Source organism: Lepeophtheirus salmonis, chromosome 4 (assembly GCF_016086655.4).
Source record: "Lepeophtheirus salmonis chromosome 4, UVic_Lsal_1.4, whole genome shotgun sequence".
Taxonomy (NCBI): Eukaryota; Metazoa; Arthropoda; class Copepoda; order Siphonostomatoida; family Caligidae; genus Lepeophtheirus; species Lepeophtheirus salmonis.
Genome location: NC_052134.2, coordinates 32,348,435 through 32,367,337, shown reverse-complemented (window position 1 = coordinate 32,367,337; position 18,903 = coordinate 32,348,435). Strand labels below are relative to the sequence as shown.

Sequence of the window (18,903 nt, the reverse complement as noted above, 5' to 3'; positions counted from 1 at the left end):
TTTGTAACGATTGACATACGTACATATACATTAAAAAATAATTCAGAAAAAATGAGAATGGTTTATTAACGAGTTATAACTCTGATTAATATGATTGTATCTTTAAAAAAATTAATTATCTTCGGCATGAACATATGATCTTTTAAGGAAAAAATATTTAACAGGTATATAAATAATTACATATTTTCAATAACTACATATAGAAGATTTGTTAATTCTAATTCGTTTAATATTTTTATAAGGCTAACTTAATTTCTCTAACAGGGATCAAATATTAATATTAGATTGTAAATGTTTATTATTAATTATTATGATATAAATACCTTATCTTGATATATTTTGCTGTCAATGTAAAATTTCATACTTCATCCCATCAAAGTAGAGCTTTAAATACAGAAATTGTATAGTATCAGGTTGTTGAACAAAAATGACATTTGTAGTAGGATCACATTTGTACAGTCAAGGGTCATACTAAATACATGAAACCGATATCTTTTTTGACGAATATATAATACTTTGTGAATATTTTCATGCCAACTTTATGGAATGAGTTCGACAATAGGACAGTTGAATCCCTACTTCTACAAATATCATTTTTCAAATTCAATTGTACATAGATTTAAAATATCAAATGTGTTAACTATAATTGATGGGTATGGGGACTCGGACAGGAGTTCGTATTTAGAAAACTGAAGTTTCACCTGAATAAAAAATCAAAGACTTAAGGCATAATCGAAGGTTAAGGATTGAGATTTTCTAGACTTGATGTCACTTTGTGACAAATTTCCTCAAAACTATATCAACTTTTTCACAGCTGACCTTCAAAATTACATATATATACTTATATATTAATACATTTAATTGTGTCCCAAAACTCTACCTATGCTTACAATCTTTATTGCAAAGTTTTGTACTCTACTCGGATCTGAGAAAGTTTTTTTTAAAATTTGGTTCCTTGATATTAATATATATATAAACAAAAAGATGATATAAATATAATAATAAAAAAGTCGGGGGCAATTACGTACAGACACATAAAAACATCTAAATTCAAATTCAACTCCAGGCCGGGCCTCTTTCTAAATTTTCCAACGAAATCCAGCCTCTTTATTAATCAAGCCCCTGGAGTTGCTTCCACTGTCGTAGTAACATCATCTGCATCATATAAGTCAATGAGATGCTTATCTCCCTCAAAATGTACTCCAACCCCGCTTTACTTTTTTGATATCTCTACTACAAGCTCCTCAATTGCAGCAATAATAAGAAATGGAGCAAATTGACATATATAGAAGTGCCCGAACTGGATTTAAAAAACCCGTTTTGGAAGAAAAACCCTGACTGCTATTAGAATTTGCTTATGAGAAATCAAATTAGAAGCTTTATAAAAATCAGCAGCTGAAATCGCATCAAATTGATCTCTTTTCCTTACAAAGTCAATAGCAGAAACATCCGATATTTTCCTGTGTTTTAAGAAACCTCTTTGTGCAACTCCAATATTTTTATTCAAAATTGGTTCCATTTGACGAGCTTGTACTCCTTGAGAACTGTTGATAGCTTCTAGTGATGAAAATCTGTTCCAGCTCCTTTTTTTGGAATGAAAACAATCCTTCCCTTTTGTCTGCGTTTTTGGCATTTTCCTGAGTCTCTTCATAGAGTAACCAATTTTTTGTAGATAAGTTGTAATCTCATCCGGACAAAGTGTAAAAAATTTACCCGTAACACCATCAGGACCTGATGCTTTACTATCTTTTATATGTATGAAGTTTAATGAAATGAATGACATTTCCCCCTGTAAATATGATATTCTTAGGATTACTTGAGATTGGTTTTCTTTTAGAAAGTATTTCCTGTCTGTGCCTACTATTTTCTCGAATCTTTGTATGAAAATAAGTCACAATATCATATGTATTCGTAAAAACTTTAACCATGTATTTTATTTTTTGACCAAAGCCATATCAATTCTTGACATCTAACTTCCCTTCTCCAAGAAAAGATATCTAAATGGCTCAACACACAGACGATATCTACAAGATTAAATTTGCAAACTAGATCACTCAAAATGGTTATATTCGGATGTCAGGGAGGAATCTTAGAAAGATCAACGTTTAGATCACCGATCAAAATAAAAGGCAAAATATCTTTCCTCTGATTATTAATAATAGCCTGAAAGAAAGAAGTTGATTTCTCACTTGGGCCATAAGCTTTTATAAGACAAAATTTGACACAATCGGCGTCTACTCGAATTTTGTGGCAATCACTTTTGTTGGAGTATTCTTTGATAAAAGAAACATCCTCAAGTGTCCTCGTAATCAGAGTTAAGACTTCTCTATTCGAACTATTCCCAGTAACCTTTTGGGTAAACAAATAGGACAGTTACTAATTACAGGAAGAAGAGTTCTCCGATTTAATGCCTATGATCCAATGACATCAAATGATTCATAAGTGCATGTCTGGATCTTCCATCTTTACATTCTCGGTTTAATTTTAATTCATTCGGAATTCTGATAGGAAAGAAGTCCCCAATTTTGATTTGTATTTTTTTTCGAAAGCTTCATTTTAATATACAGGCATTTAAGAGCAAGCTTATTACTACTACATAATATACATTTTATTTACAAAACATGTTGTGAGCGAGCCCCTTTGTGATGCATCTTCAGAGGCACTGTTTTCTTTGGATCTCTTCCCCATTGAATCTTCAACTGTACTTGATGTTCTTTTTGGTACTTTTTTAATCAGTGGTTTACGACTTGGGGTGGGGTTCTGTCTATCTCCACTTTTCGATTTCCCAGTACCCGTTTTTAGTCATCTGTAAGAGGGATAGCGTTTGTAGATTTAGAAATGAAAGTTGTTTCTTCCATCCGTATATTTGAACGGGATTTGTACTATCTTTTTCAGGCCAAACTATAATTTGTTCTTGAAAATGAGTTAATTTGGTTCTAGGAGGATTGTTGTTGAACATTTTTTTCTTGTATGTATTCACCTTGAGACGTTTTCTTGTGGCATTTTTGCCTTGTACTGTTTTGCATTGCAACGTTTTTGGCTTGATAGTTTTTTGCCTTGGACAATAATAGAATAAATTTTTCTTCATTGTTATAATTTTATTAGCGTTGTATTCACAATTGTGGTCCATGCGTAGGTATGCCACTCACTTCTTTAAAATTTATATAGTAACGACAATCTTTTAAAAAAAATATTTAATAGTAATAAATACATTTAATTATGGCTCAGACATAGGCTCAAAAAAAAAAATGATAAAAAGAAGAAGAAGAATATTAGGTTCGTAACGACTGATAAGTTCTAGGCTATAGGATGACAAAATATTCACGAATGTTAGATACAATGAGTTAATATTTAAAATGAAGAAAACAATCAAGCTTAGAGATCTCCTAGATATTCCTAGTCAAATTTGCAATTAATTCAGATTTGATGTGATCATACCTAACCAAATGAATTTCATACATGTATCAAATGATTCTTTAGAAAAATGATCTTGAAATAAAATTTCAAGGGCCTTTGATATTTCTTTCATAAATTTGACAACTGTTTTTATACTATTTTTCTACTATACATTGAGAGTTAGATATAAATAAACTGGGACCAATAAAATTTCTGAATCATGCCCTAGTTATATATTTTATGAAATTGTAAATATGGATAGATTTACTTATAATGATTAAATACAGTTTCTTGTATTAGAGAAGTAAAGGTTAAATATGTGACAATTTATTTTATTATACAATGGAAAGGGGTTTCTGACTGTCAGTAGAGTGTTTGTGACCCTTTGAGTATCCGAAATAGTTCACTGAGCAACAATTTGTATTTCTTCAAAATGGAAATTGAGGATTTTATTCTTCTGTATCTCTTGAGGAAAGAAACTTTGATGTGAGATATTTTGTACGACACAAGTTTATAAATTCTTGCCAATCAGCCATATATCCAGTTCTAACAGCCCGCGGCGAAGATTCTCTTGATGTCTTAGGAAGATTAACCGACTAATTGCACGATTTACTTAAGTTCCTTAGAATTTTATAGTCGCCGATGTTCCATGTACCATCCTAGGCATGGGTTCCCGGACTTTATGGAGACAGTTTTGTCTCTATATTTTTGCAGTTTCCATATAGTCCGTTTTTGGACTATATGGATACAGCAGATTAATTAAATACAACAACTAGTTCGAACTCATCGTGATATTAGTTTATTTATTTCTAGTGACCTTCTCACCTTGTAACTTGTTTGCTCCTGAGACTATATAAAGGGGGACTTACAGGAGAAGGAGAGAAGTGAGGAGTAGGAACTGCGTGGAAAGACATTTCATTCATGGTCATTTAGATGACCGGATAAATGGATCCGCATCCATCTATCCTTCTCGTTCCTAGGAATGTCCAATTCACACGTCTTCTGATACTCTCTTCAAGGGATCTTGACTCTTAATACGAGATCCCTTGATCAAGTGCTTCACTCGGAGGATCTCGTCACCTTTAATGGAAGGATCGTTGATTGTACAAGTGCCTCTTCATGTCATGGTCTGTGATAGTGAATTTGGATCTCGTTAATCCTTATGCATAAATTCCTCCAGATCTTCTACGGAATCATCGTATACTTCTACATATAAGAACTAAGGAGTTCCATAAAACGACAGAAATACCCAATGATGAACAGAGAGAGTTCTCATCCTCCATACACACCTCCTTGTTTGAAATTCATAAAAATCAACTCTGCTTCGTCCCATAAGAAAACTATTCCATTAATAAGAGTCCTTCAGTGTCCTTGATGTATACAACGGAGAAATCACTCATCTCTATTACATTTATATCAATTCCATTTATAAGTTGAACTTTGTTATATACAGTATACAGATAATTATGTAACCTGGACACTTAAATCTCACGCCGGATTTCTGTATTACTACCGAGTCTCTTTTGGCATTGGAAAACAAGTGCAAGATGATTCTAGACTCCTAAAGATAATGTGCTTATCTTTTCTTGATATTTTGGTCTACAATGCATATTCTAGTCTGATAATACATATAAATGGTTATTTACAACTGTAGAGTTCCACAAGAAGAAATAATTCCCGAATGAATTACCCAGTGAGGAACAAAGAGTTATTATTTCTCATCCACTGCTCCTTCGTTGAAACTCTTGAATCCTGCTCCTACCAAATTCTACTTTTTTTCATCTCTTATTCTGAGAAAAATATTTCATTGTTAAGAATCCTTCAGTTTCCTTGATGTATATAATTCAGAAATCCCTTGAGAAAAAAAGTAGAAGTCAATCTTAGAGTCTCAATGAATATGGACCCTTTTTCTCGAGATTTTTGTCTGCAATACATATTATATTTTGCTGTTATCTGCATAAATAGATTTTGTGAATTGTTGAGTGCTAAGTGATTATGTGATAACAAGTTATATGTGACCTCTTAACTTATGTATACTTATATTGGAAAACCTTAATATAATTGCAATTTCGAAACTTAGTTAGTCGTTATCAACTTCTAAAAAACTTAATTGCTTATCCTCATATTGGAATATTACCCCTATGAAGATTTAGGATCTCCACACTAATAAAGATTTTTTATAAGTGTTTCCCAGAACAGTTCTTATATTTAATTATTAGTCATTTTAAAAATACTCATTGATGACATAGATACAAACGTTCCAAATTAAAAGCTAACTATTTATATTTTATCCTGCTTTTCTTTGATTTATACCTATATATATATATATATATATGGGTATTCTAAGAAATAATACATAGTAAATCCTTTATTAAACGAAACAAAATGAAAATTCAAGATTTAAAAGATAACTTAGTAATTTTTCTTGAACTTGCACCATGAGAATTCGACCTTTTTTTATCCGAGTGTAAGCTACTATTAACCTCATTTATGATACTTTTGCTACATATATTTAAATATTTAAATCCAACATGAGCAATATAATGAGCAAAATGATCTTGTTTTTTACACTCCACCCCAATCAACTATTTAGCAATATCATAGTCAGAAGTCACCTCGAGGGGGAAATTTATGGAAACTTTGTGGACACCTGAGGCAGTGAGGAGGTCCTTATGATACAGTTCCACATTTCTTATTGCTATGATTGTTATGTTCACTATGTAGTTTGACACGAGGGCCTATAAAAGGTATGAGCAAAATGATTTACATCGTATTATATCCACACTAGTTGGTGTTCATTAAAAGAAACTCTGCTTGACAGCAATCCATAGCAAGGCATCTTCGGATGGAGAAGAATCCTAATGGAATATGAGACACAGGATATAACTTCACTTGAGGACAGCTTGTTTTTGAACTTTTCTATTTGATCAGAAACTTACTGACGTGTTCACAACTCATCCGGTGGCAATGCATGCTACTAGTATAGGCAGGCAGTAAACATAATCATTCACCAATCCATCCAGGGAACTCTTGATGAGTGGATCTCGATCTTGGGATTGGTGAAGTGAAGGAGCGAATTAAGTGGTCTTCTCTTCCATCCGTAGTCTACCTAACACATGACGACTGCTCCGATTTACACAAATGAATCCGTCCAAATATTTGATTTGAATTGAAGAATACGATTTCAAATTATTGTGTTATCGTCTTTTTCCTTTCTGCTTCTTTTCACTTTCTTTCTTCCTCCAGCTAGATTAGACCAATTCTTCCTTTTCAAAAAAAGTTTCGGTTCAATTTTATCAATATTTTTAGGATCAGTACGGGGTGGTGTCCACGATAAATTGGGACTATCTTAAAATTCAACCTGCTTGATAAAAATGGAATTTGGAGTGTATTTGTTAATATGAAAAAGTTAGACATGATATTAAACAATAAATTTATTCAATATGTCCTCCCTCAGCAGCCACCATCTTCTCCATCATGCTCCTAATGGATTTGCATGCCCTGATGACTTCCGCGGAATCGACAGCATTCCACTCCCCCGTAATGGAGGCCGGGAACTTTGTGGTGAAGACCGCAGGGACCTTTTCTCTCTCCTTGGCAAGCCACCTGTCATTCTGGACGTTGTAGCTTCTGTCGACAGTCCAGTTCTTCTTGTCGGAGAAGAAGATGATTCTTCCTCCATGGCTCTTCAGGTCATTGAGGAGACGCTTACCGTTGGTGAGCCTGGTGACCTTCATGGATGTCGTGAGGATGTGTTGTTTGGCCATTCGTTATGACCTGCACCTGAGGTCCTCATTCACAGCCTTGAAGACTAACTGCTTGCTCACTCCACGGTTCTTGGCCAACCTGGACAAGGAAGTCCCCGGTGAAGCCTTGATGGACTTCTGGAGGCCTTCAAGGAAGTGGGGAGTGCGGATTCGGTCACTTTTCATGTTGTGGGCCTTGCGGCAGACCTTCCTCTCAACCTCCCAGGCATTGAAGACCCGGTACACCGTGGTCTTGGGGTAGTTAAGAAGTTTGTAGATAGCAGAGGGCTGGTGTCCTGCGCGAGCCAATTCGAGGATGGCGTCTCTCGTTGCTTGTTCCATGATGACTATTGTTTGTTGTCAAAACAATTGTGGTAGAAGTATAGTGTATTGTTCATGCAACCTTTTATATTAGTATGATTTAACCCCGAGTATCCACATTATGGATCTGGATGAAGTTTTAAGTAGTTCCAATTTATCGTGGACACCCAGTATAAAAATGATTTCATTGGTTGTCTCCAGAGTTTGAAATAGACTGAAATAATTATTATAGTTCGTTTTATATTATTAAATGATGTTCCATCTTTAAACCTCATACTGTGAAGATCTCGTAATCCTATAAAAGCTCGACAACTTTGTAGTTCAATGGAGCTCTTGTATCTATTTATCAACCACTAAAAGGATGCTTTATTTCGGAAGGGTCTTCAAACTATGATTTTCTTCCATTTGTAATCCTCTCGGTAATACGAAGATGGTTAATTGCCACATAGAATTTAAATAAAAATTTATAATTATGTATTTAAATATATAATCATCATGCGTATAACCTTTAAAAATAGTTAATAGTTTATTATAATGTAAAAAGAATGCTAGATATAAAATGGGTAGATACATAAAGTGTTATTAAAAATGTTGACTGATAAGATGCTTACTATGTCAGGTATTTTCTTCATAGAATTTATAGCATTATTGGGAAAAACCATTGAACAGTTGATATGTGCAATAACGTATTCTTAGCAGTTTTGTCTCTCCTTTTCTTACTGGACAGAGTCACTGTTATTTGGAAGAGTTTCGGAGAAGAATTTCGAAGATTCTCTTGCAAATGAGACCTCCATTTTGGATAAAAATATATTTGCTTCTTTCTTGAATCTTTTTTATTCTATTACACGTAAAGATCTATTTCACCAACATTCGTTCTTTTAATTTTTTGAACAAAGTATTAGTCTTTTTCAATTACTAAGGCTTCTTTTTCAGTCGTACTCTTTCCCAACCTTTACTTCAATTTTTCACTCCATGTCATTTTTAACTCTTGTACCTTTGTTGTCTTTTCATAAAAATTTCCAAATGAAACATGAGATCCCTCTTTTTAAGTTTCGAGTATCAGGCTTCAAGTTGTTTAAGCTTATGGTGGCGATAATCTACCTGTTTTCACATTATCTCCATAGAAATATTGGTGAAAGAAGTGTTATCAATATTTTTGCCTGCTCCTGATTAGAATAATGAGTAGAGAACTCATCAAAAAGGATATATTCTACTCTCAGTCTTACCAAAACAATCTTAATCGGCAGTAATAGGAAATTACATAGATAAATACATTTGCTCACGTATTGTGATGACATGTTAGCGACAGCTTGCACTAATTACTCTAAATCATTTTTATTTACTTCTGGCACGGCCTCATGCTCGACCCTCCCCTAGAGATAAAAATCGCATGGGCTTAGGTCCGAGCTGTTTGCAGGCCCAAATTCAGAACTCCAAAAATGAGTTCATTTTGTGGCCGAGACATTCCTCACTTTTTTTGGCCTAGGCGTTCGGTGCATTATTATCTTGTTGGAAGGTTGAATTTCTTCCTTGGTCATCTCCATTCAACCAGAGAATGTAAATTAAAAGTACAACACCGGAAACAAGAAAATGGCAAACCTGAAACTGGGCGAGGTCGCTTCCGGTGCCGTGTGGCCGAAGTTGTCAGGAGAGGTGGACCTCATTATGAATAATTGAATATTATTAAATGTTGCATTCAAATGGTAAAAAATTATGGTTCTACAACATCTATTTTGTTCCTCACTTTATCTGTACTATCCTGTCCATGTTGAAATCCACATACAATGCAAGCCAGCCTATTTTTCGTAGCTACGGAAAAAGAGAAATTATCACTGCAATAACAGCTCTTGACAAACAACCAAAGCGTTGTTTTTTTAAATAGCACTTTTATTTGTCAGAAAGAGAAGAAAATGCCTATGGGGATTTTTGCATATCCTCATATCTAAAAATTTAGTCTTTTGTCCGTGAATTAGCATGATAGGGGAAACAATTTATTTAAATTTAATTTTCTGTCAAGAGCCATTTTCCAGCAAGACGGATCTTCTGTTCATAGATCTCACGTGCTTCAAGTATGACTTTAGACTAACATAAACTCAATTTGGACCTAGAATTAATGGCCTGGCATCAGACCAGACTTGTTTATGATAAGAAATCTAAGAGCCGTTGTCCGAAATAAGATCAAAAAATTACCGCCTACAACCAATGAAGAAACTCTCTTCCAAAATATAAAATTAGCCTGGTCGCAAATTTCAGATAATACTTTCAATAATTTAATTGCTTGTATGCTCGAACGCATTAAAAAATTGATAAAACTTAAATATTTCGTCCCAGATGATCCCAACCCCACCACCCTTTTGTCCGAAAAGATTAGGAAAACGAGAAAAATGATATATTAGTTGAACTTTTACGTTTTCAAGTTATTTTTATCATTTTTGTCTATTTACTTATTTATTTTTTATGCAAGGATTATTATTTACATGGGGCATTTTTTGAGATTTAAACCTAAACCTGTTATAGCTCATTTCATATAGTTCACGTGATACCCTGTAATGTGCATACGAGTTCAAAAATTGATCCTTAAATTTATAGTATAAATAACCTTCTAAAACTTAGGGGATCATGTAGAAATGTTTATTGAAGGTTAATAGTATTTTTCATGCATAGGTTGACACAATAGCCGAACTATCTATTTAGAAGTAAAAGTTTTCTTATAATAGTTTAATTTTTTTTTGATATGGGGAGACACTGTATAAATTACATATAGGCAATGATGTATAGATGAAGAAAATTAATTTTACGTATCGTCTATGATTCTGCTACTTCCTACATTTTATAAATGAGATTGTGCTGTTAGATATGCCACTTTATATATTTATAGAACACATTGATTCCGATGAATGACTTAAAGGTCGGATAGAAAATTTACAATTAAAAAAATAATTCAAGCCTATATTTTTTTTCTAGACAATATACCTTAAATAGTTTTGACTTTAAGAACTGGTAGAAAAAACAAAAAGATTACCAAAAATGAATATTTTTGTGTCTCATCATGCATTGCACAATTTCAGATCTTAATAAGTGTATTCATAAGAAGGACGAACATAGGGATAAGCAGAGTAACCGTAAGAAGGAGTGTAAGAAGCTTCAGCCTCACGCTTGTAGACACGAGGAGCATATCCGTGGGAGTAAGCAGATGGGTGTCGGTAAGAGGGAGTGTAGGAAGCTTCGGCCACACGCTTGTAGACCCGAGGAGCATATCTGTATGAGTAGGCGGATGGGTGTCTGTAAGCGGGAGTGTAGGAAGCTTCGGCCTCACGCTTGTAGACACGAGGAGTATATCCATATCCAGAATAAGCGCTGGGATATTCAACATAGCTAGGCTCAGCAATGGCGCAAAAGGCAGAGGCGATAAGGACCAACTGTTATATATAAAAAATAAATTATTAGGTACATAATTTTGAGGACCTACCAAGGATTTGACTGATATGATAATTCAAGCTCAGAAGATTAGACTGCAATGTGCAAAACTGATGTTTGAATATTAGAAACACATTGTTCTTAAAGAGAATTAATTCATTTAATACCCTCCTACATTCATATTTTGCGTATGGGCAAGTATGATAACACAGGTCAACATATAATTTTCATGAGAAATAATTTTGAGTGCATCGTACGAAATTTTCATGCGGATTCAAAATCTGTCTTTCTATTTCTTCTAGCACGTTCAATTTTTAAATCGAAGCTAATTTTATTATTTATTAGTTTGTCTATTTATTTGTGGTAAATCAATACATTTGTAGACATATCCTCCCTCCTGTTATTCTTCTAAAATATAAAAAAGTATGATAAAAAAAAAAAAAAGAGTAAAACATTTAGTTACGTTTTCAGGGGCGCCATTTCTGAACTTGCTCTTATGAATATAGCTACCAATATTGAATCTGAAAGTATTTTATATCTAAAGAAGAATATAATAAGATGTTACTCATATCATCATGAGCATCGTTAGCAAAAACGAAAGTTAAATAAATTAATTATTCATTGATATTTTAAAAATTTAAGTTGGTTTAAATAGCGATCTAGAAAAATCTAATATTTGTTCTTAATTTAAAAACTATAAGTGCTAAACGAGGAAGAATAGAAGCAGATATGGAATTGTACACAATTCTGATATATAATCTTGTCGTCATCGTGCTCAGGTCAGTCAACATGATTCGGCATTCTAAAAATCAGCTGTCCTGCATAATGGTAATAAAATCCCATCCGTTGCCATTGCTCATTCTGTCCATATAAAATAGACATATGACAATATGGAAATACTTCTAAAAACAGCTAAATATGACAGTTATCAATGGAACATCTGTGCATCTCTCAAAATTATAGGAAGGTTTATTGGTATGCAATCAGGATTCATAAAATTTTGTTGATTCCTATATTTGTATATTAAACCAAAATTGACTGGCATCTTGGGCCTACATATGTCCCAAGAAGAAGTAATGTCCAGTTTGTACCTTTGGTGTGTCCCAAAGAAATATTTCTACCCCTTCTCTACTTAAAACTTGGTTTAATGAAGAATTTTGTAAAGGCAATGGGCCAAGTAAATTCTGAAGGGTTCCAACACCCACCTTTTGAGAAAATTTGGTGAAGTTATAGCAGCAAAATTGAAGGAAGGAATTTTTGTTGGACCACAAATAAGGGATATTTTGAATGACACTGAATTTTAAAAAGCCTTCCCTCCATTGGAATTGAAGGCTTGACTGGCTTTCAAATGGATATGGAAAATTTCCTAGAAAATAAGAAGTCAACTGTGTATAAATGAGTCAAGAACTTGCTTGATGTTTAAAAGTAACATGAGTGCCGAATGTCGTTGGAAATATACTTTCTACATTTCCGCTTAGATTTCTTCCCTGAAAACCTTGGACGAGTGAGTGACGAACAAGGAGACCGATTTCACTAAGATAATCGTACAATGGAGAATCGCTACCGAGGATTTTGGAATGAAAGCATAATGGAGGACCATTTTTGGATGGTGTTCCGTGACAATCCAACCAAAATTTACAAAAGGAACAGACAATATTCAAATTGCTCCTAATATATAATATTTATCTATATTGTTGATTTGTGTTCCCAAAATGAGACTATTTGTATAAAGTTTGATCCATGTGATATAAAAATGTCAAAAAATGGATAAAATTTCAACCCACTGTATCTGGAAAACTATACGTACTACAAAAATAAAGAAAAAAATAAAGACTTGAAATCAAGGCTAACAAATGTGTTTACAAAAATGCTACAAAATTCGTTATGAGAAATAAGTTTAATTTTATTAGTCTGTGCAAATAAATGCAACGATATACATATTAAATAATAATAATTTCAGAAAAATTAAATTGCTTATTAAATATTTATGTGGTTTGTTTAATATAATTATGTATTTACGCAATCATATTTTGCTGATCATACCGGTAAAAAAATCAAAATGTAGATAATTATTAATAGTTTTAATTAACACCTATATAAACGTTTTGGTTAATTCCTCTTTTATTCACTAAATTTTTTATAAGATTTTACTCACTTTTCTAATAGCATTAACTAGTTACTTAGTAATAACTAAGAATAGAAAAGCGAGGAGGAAGGAATAAATACGCATGGCATCATCGTTTAAATAGTATACATCTTCTTGTATCAAGAACTTTATCATTCCCGCCTATATTATTCAATATTAATATAATATTATATGATGATAGTCGATAGAGAACTGAATAAAATGCCTAAAATAACGTCGCCTTCTGTCTGGATTTCTGAAAATGGAGGCCCAGGAATTTTGATATACTTACCGGCCGAGAAACAGATGGCTTGTCGGATTTGTCGATATAAATGTGCTTTTAGTCCCCCGTCTAGAATTAAACTATTCATAATAATCTCAATCAAATTTCTGGGGCCATCACAGCTTTAGAAGGACGATTACCCTTACTTGTGAGCATTACCATCGTTGAACTGCTAAGAAATGATATTAAGCTAGAGTCATTCCGATTTAAATTGACCAATTTCCTATCAGAAAATCCAGCTTACAATGATTTGCGAGACCTAACCTGTGTTGAAGATTCAACTTATAGAAATGCCCCCATTGTAAATTGTGAAGTTGAGATAATTTTCAGCATGTTTAGAGTCAACCACACCAAATTACGATCAAAGTTATCAGTAAAAAGTATAAAATATTTACTGATTTCGAAATGGAACTCTGAATTTTGTACTATCTAACAGTAAGTATTCATTTTTTAAATCTAATCATAAAATATGATTCTATTTTAGCTAAAAATATAAAGAATTGTGATACACAACTCATAAAAGGCAAAAATAACTGCTTAAATGGTCACAACAACGGGGGTAGTAGCTTTGAATGGTTCGCAACTAGTTTGTCTGACACTACGTTTCTTCACTTAAAGGGTTGGGTATGATCATTTAAGTTTTCCAACATTACATAGGTAATTAAATACCCTTTTTTGTCACTTAAGGATTAGCTATGGTTCATAAGCTCCAAGAAATGGTGTTCAGAAAACTCATAAAAAGGCAAAACAACGGCTTAAATCGTCACAACAATGGGGGTAGTAGCTTTGGATGGTTCGCAACTAGTTTGTCTGACACTAGTTTTCTTCACATAAAGGCTTGGGTATGATCATTAGGTTTTCCAATATTACATAGTCAATAAATATTACTTTTTGTCACTTAAGGATTAGCTATGGTTGATAAGCTCCAAGAAATGGTGTTCAGAAAACTCATAAAAAGGCAAAAACAACGGCTTAAATGGTCACAACAACGGGGTAGTTGCATTGGGTGTAGCATTATAATTAGTAATTGTGTGTATCCTTCATGATAATAGTATGTTGTTATACAAGCATAAATAACCGGGGGAAAATCTTTTTTTGATGCTCTTAATAAGGAGTAATATCGCTGGACATTATTAGATAATTAGCCTTTGCTTTAAATCTTTACGATGTCATGTATTTTGTCATGTAGGAAACTACATTAAGTCAAGAATGGTTGTCTTATGAGTTATAAATTAGTCTTATTTTTATATCTAAGTTAAGGTTTAAAATTTGACTGCATGTATTAACTTTTCTTTTTTTAGATAAACATGAAATAAAGGAAAGTGGGAATCTAAAAGCTGTTCGTACTAAGATTGGAAGTAGATATGGATTTAAATCTAACAGTATTTTATGATTTTGACATTTACTTTATTATTAATAATTATTAAGATCTCATCGGTAGAGATATATCTATCCTGTGCACAATTGTATATACAACTTGCACATGAGGAAAATAGGGTGATGATCTTAAACTCCAACGTCTCGCTTGTATTTTGCAACCTAAAGTTATGACATATTGAACTGAATTCCAATGTTAGAACAAAAAAATATTATTTGGATCAATCTATTATTTCAATATTCTGTATTTATAATTTATTGTAATTATTAGTTATATGATTCTAATTGTTTAATTTTGTATATTTAACTTAAATGTATGATGGTTCATTTTTTAGTATATAGATTATATTTAATTTAAGCCTTCTATTTTAAACTTGGAACTTCAAATATATTTCGAAATACTCTTACTTTGTTGTTTTATTAGGTATTATTCTGAGAATATGGTTTATAATGAATTACAATTTCATGGAGTGTGACGTTTTCAAATCTACTGTAACGGATAAAAACCGTCTAAGTCAATTAAACGTAGTATATCATCATTAAACATTTTGCTAATAAATCCTTTCTTTATACCCTCAAAAATCCTAATAAAGCAGGCAACTGATAAATACTGATTTGATTATTAGTGAAAATCACATCAGTATTTTAAACAATGATACCATATATCTTTCTCCCCCCGTCTCTTCGCACGCGCTTTTCTCTACAAGATTATCAACTAAAGTAATAACTCAGTTCAGTTTGAGTATTTATTTTATCTATTATTCACCCTAATGATCTATTTTTGAATTAATTCCTACTATTTCATCTTAGCAGAAAAATATGTATATATGTCTGTTATGATTTTAGTAAAATTTTGAGCGTTATCAATTTAGAGTATATCTTTTAATATTGCAAATTTTATGAAATATGCTAATTGAAAAAAAGGACAAATGTAAAAGAATGTTATTTATAAAATCAATTGTCAAATAAATATAACAAACTAATATTTTGAATACGCTTTATATATGCTTTACATTGTAACCATTGTTATCACAACAATGATATTTAATACAATGGAATCTCATTGGTTCGTAGTGGTATGTTATGTGATATTGCCATCTTTTGTCCAACTTCTTGAACAGGAATCTATTGAAACAACTAGACATATTTCATACATATTATTTAGATCTGTACTATTTGATCCACCACATTCTTTGGTAAGTAGAATACCAGCTACTGCACAAAAGGGTACCACACAGTTTCCTTTTCACAGCCAGCTTATCGTTTTCCCCTTAGGTTAGAAATATCCTCTACGATCTAAAATACCCCCATTTAAGCTCGATAATATATGACGAATATGGCATGAAGGATAATAATACACCCTTGAAATATTGAATGACGTCATCTTTCCAACCGGAGTTAGTTGCAACTCCGTCACATTCAACATAAATCACGTCATCTAAACTCCATTCTAGACACTCTAATAAATTTATGCTCCTTGTAAAAACAGCCTTAGCTGTACCACCCCTGTTGTCTTTTGGGAAAACATCTGTTATTGAACATGTGTCCGATAAATATTCACTCATAGATGTTAATTTTTCAAAACAAAATCCGATTTTTTAGTGAAAACATAGAATTTTGGTTTATCTAATTGACTCTTAATCTTTCTTCTGACGTTATTTAATTAAAATAACAGTTTATTTCTTATATACACCACCTATTACCATTTTTTCCCATACTTTTTATTATTATTCAAAAACAACTTTTCACATGTTTTTTAGGTTGTAACAAAAAATGTTCAAAGGATGTGTATTTACAAGCAGCAACACCAAAGCCTCTAAGTTGACTTGTATATCTTTTTTTAAAGAGTCATTTTGTCTTCTTTAGTGATATCCTTTTAAAGTGAGGTACTTTTCAAAATTGGCTTCCAGCAGTTGAATAAATTGTTCCTTATTTATATTTGGAATCGAAACTTTACTTCAAATATTGTTAATTTACTCATAAATAAATGAATTGGATGTATCCTTTCCATTATACTCCTGAAAAAAATTAATCTTGACAAATAAAATATATTTAATGACGTCCTTTACATTTGGTAGCTGCCAATTATTTAGTTCTTTGTAGGGTCCCAACACAACAAATTAATTTTACTAGGCATCGAATTCATTACTTTTCAGCCACAAAACCTACTTTTAAAACCGTAAAATTTGTGAAACTGTAACTTAATAACATAAAAATACATACATGAGTAATGTTTTTAGAGCAATACAATTTTAAAATTATTCACTTGAATGGAAAAAAAAATGGATTAACACATTTGAATTTGGTAATTTAAAACAGATCATTTTTTGTTGATATACTAAATGTTGACATTGATCTAACTGATTTTGAGAGTTATAGCTATAAACATCATTCATTGTCTTTTTGTTTAACAATCAATAGTTATTTATTTATGTCAGACGGGAAATGCAAAAAATAAAAATAACAATCATAAGATTGACTTATTGAAAACCATTATTGAATCAATGATTTTAATATTATTTATACTTGATGGGTTAGTGAAAAAGTAAGTAACTTTAAAATAAACAATTTTACTCCTACATATACAACCTTTTTCATGAACTGTTGAATGAGTTAACCAAAACAATATTCTATTTCTATCATTTAGGATAAAATAATAGATTTTTTAATTCAATAATTTTGTTAGGGACTATATATTTTAAATAATTTTTATTTCAAGAACAGATAGGAAAAACAAAAAGATTACCAAGAATGAATATTTTTGTGTTTCATCATGCATTGCACAATTTAAGATCTAATAAGCGTATCCATAAGAAGGACGAACATAGGGATAAGCAGAGTATCCGTAAGAGGGAGTATAAGAAGCTTCGGCCTCACGCTTGTAGACACGAGGAGCATATCCGTGGGAGTAGGCAGATGGGTGTCCGTAAGAGGGAGTGTAAGAAGCTTCAGCCTCACGCTTGTAGACACGAGGAGCATATCCGTGGGAATAGGCAGATGGGTGTCCGTAAGAGGGAGTGTAAGAAGCTTCAGCCTCACGCTTGTAGACACGAGGAGCATATCCGTGGGAGTAGGCAGAAGGGTGAACGTAAGAGGGAGTGTAAGAAGCTTCGGCCTCACGCTTGTAGACACGAGGAGCATAACCGTGGGAGTAGGCGGATGGGTGTCCGTAAGAGGGAGTGTAAGAAGCTTCGGCCTCACGCTTGTAGACACGGGGAGCATATCCGTGGGAATAGGCAGAAGGGTGTCCGTAAGAGGGAGTGTAAGAAGCTTCGGCCTCACGCTTGTAGACACGAGGAGTGTATCCATATCCGTATCCAGCATAAGCGTTGGGATATCCAACATAGCTAGGTTCGGCAATGGCGCAAGCGGCCAAGGCGATAAGGACCAACTATTGCATATAAAAAATAAATTATTATTGTTAATTACTATGTACATAATTTTGAGGACCTACCAAGGATTTGACTGCCATGATAATTCAAGCTCAGAAGATTAGACTGCAATGTGCAAAACTGATGTTTGAATATGGGAAACACATAGTTTTTATAGGGAAGGGATTGAGTCAACGCCCTCTTGCCCTCATATTTTGCGTATGATCAAGTATTGATATGGGGTTTCACGATATGCATACATTTAAGTATATTGTACATATTTGAAGATATACTTATAATAAAAGTGTTCTATTATTAAGATACTTTATCTAGTCAAATTGATTTGATTTTTTATAATGATTACAACGGTTGTTTAGTCAAAGGAGTCTTGACTTTATAATTGTTTTAAAAATACCTTTAATGGTATTACTTTTTGCTCAAGTAGTTGTTTTTTAGTCCTAATAAAAAGTTACTTGAAATTAAGATTTATGAGATATTTCAGTATTTCTTCTTTTCGTTTGTATATGAAATATTGTACCAAAATTATCAGTTCAGAATCATTTTCTTTCATTTATTAGTTTACTTTAAAATTATATATAATTGATAGCCACAGGGTATATATATATATATAGTCTAGGAGCTTGAGATTCAAGGTTTTTATGAACTGTATTCGAGCATTAATATCAAAGAGTAATTATGTTTTTATAGCTCACATTCTAAATGAATCATTATGCAATATCAATATCACTGCAAAAAATATAAAATAATCCAACTCCCCTTTTCTTTTTTAGTATTCTGAAGAGCTCTTTAATTATAAAATATATATTGAAGAAAAATATCCTTATCAGTATTTTAGAAGCCGTATAT

General features: G+C 32.6%; 1 protein-coding gene across 1 annotated transcript; it reads right to left on the bottom strand.

Moving 5' to 3' along the window:
* Nucleotides 1-17,359: 17,359 nt before the first annotated feature.
* On the bottom strand, nucleotides 17,360-18,235 carry LOC121115724 (uncharacterized). Its single transcript, XM_040709838.2, has 2 exons — nucleotides 18,120-18,235; nucleotides 17,360-18,056 (listed from the first exon to the last, which is right to left on the bottom strand). Exons 1-2 carry the CDS (start codon nucleotides 18,135-18,137, stop codon nucleotides 17,460-17,462), a joined length of 615 nt encoding a protein of 204 aa, XP_040565772.1. The 5' UTR covers nucleotides 18,138-18,235; the 3' UTR covers nucleotides 17,360-17,459.
* Nucleotides 18,236-18,903: the final 668 nt, after the last annotated feature.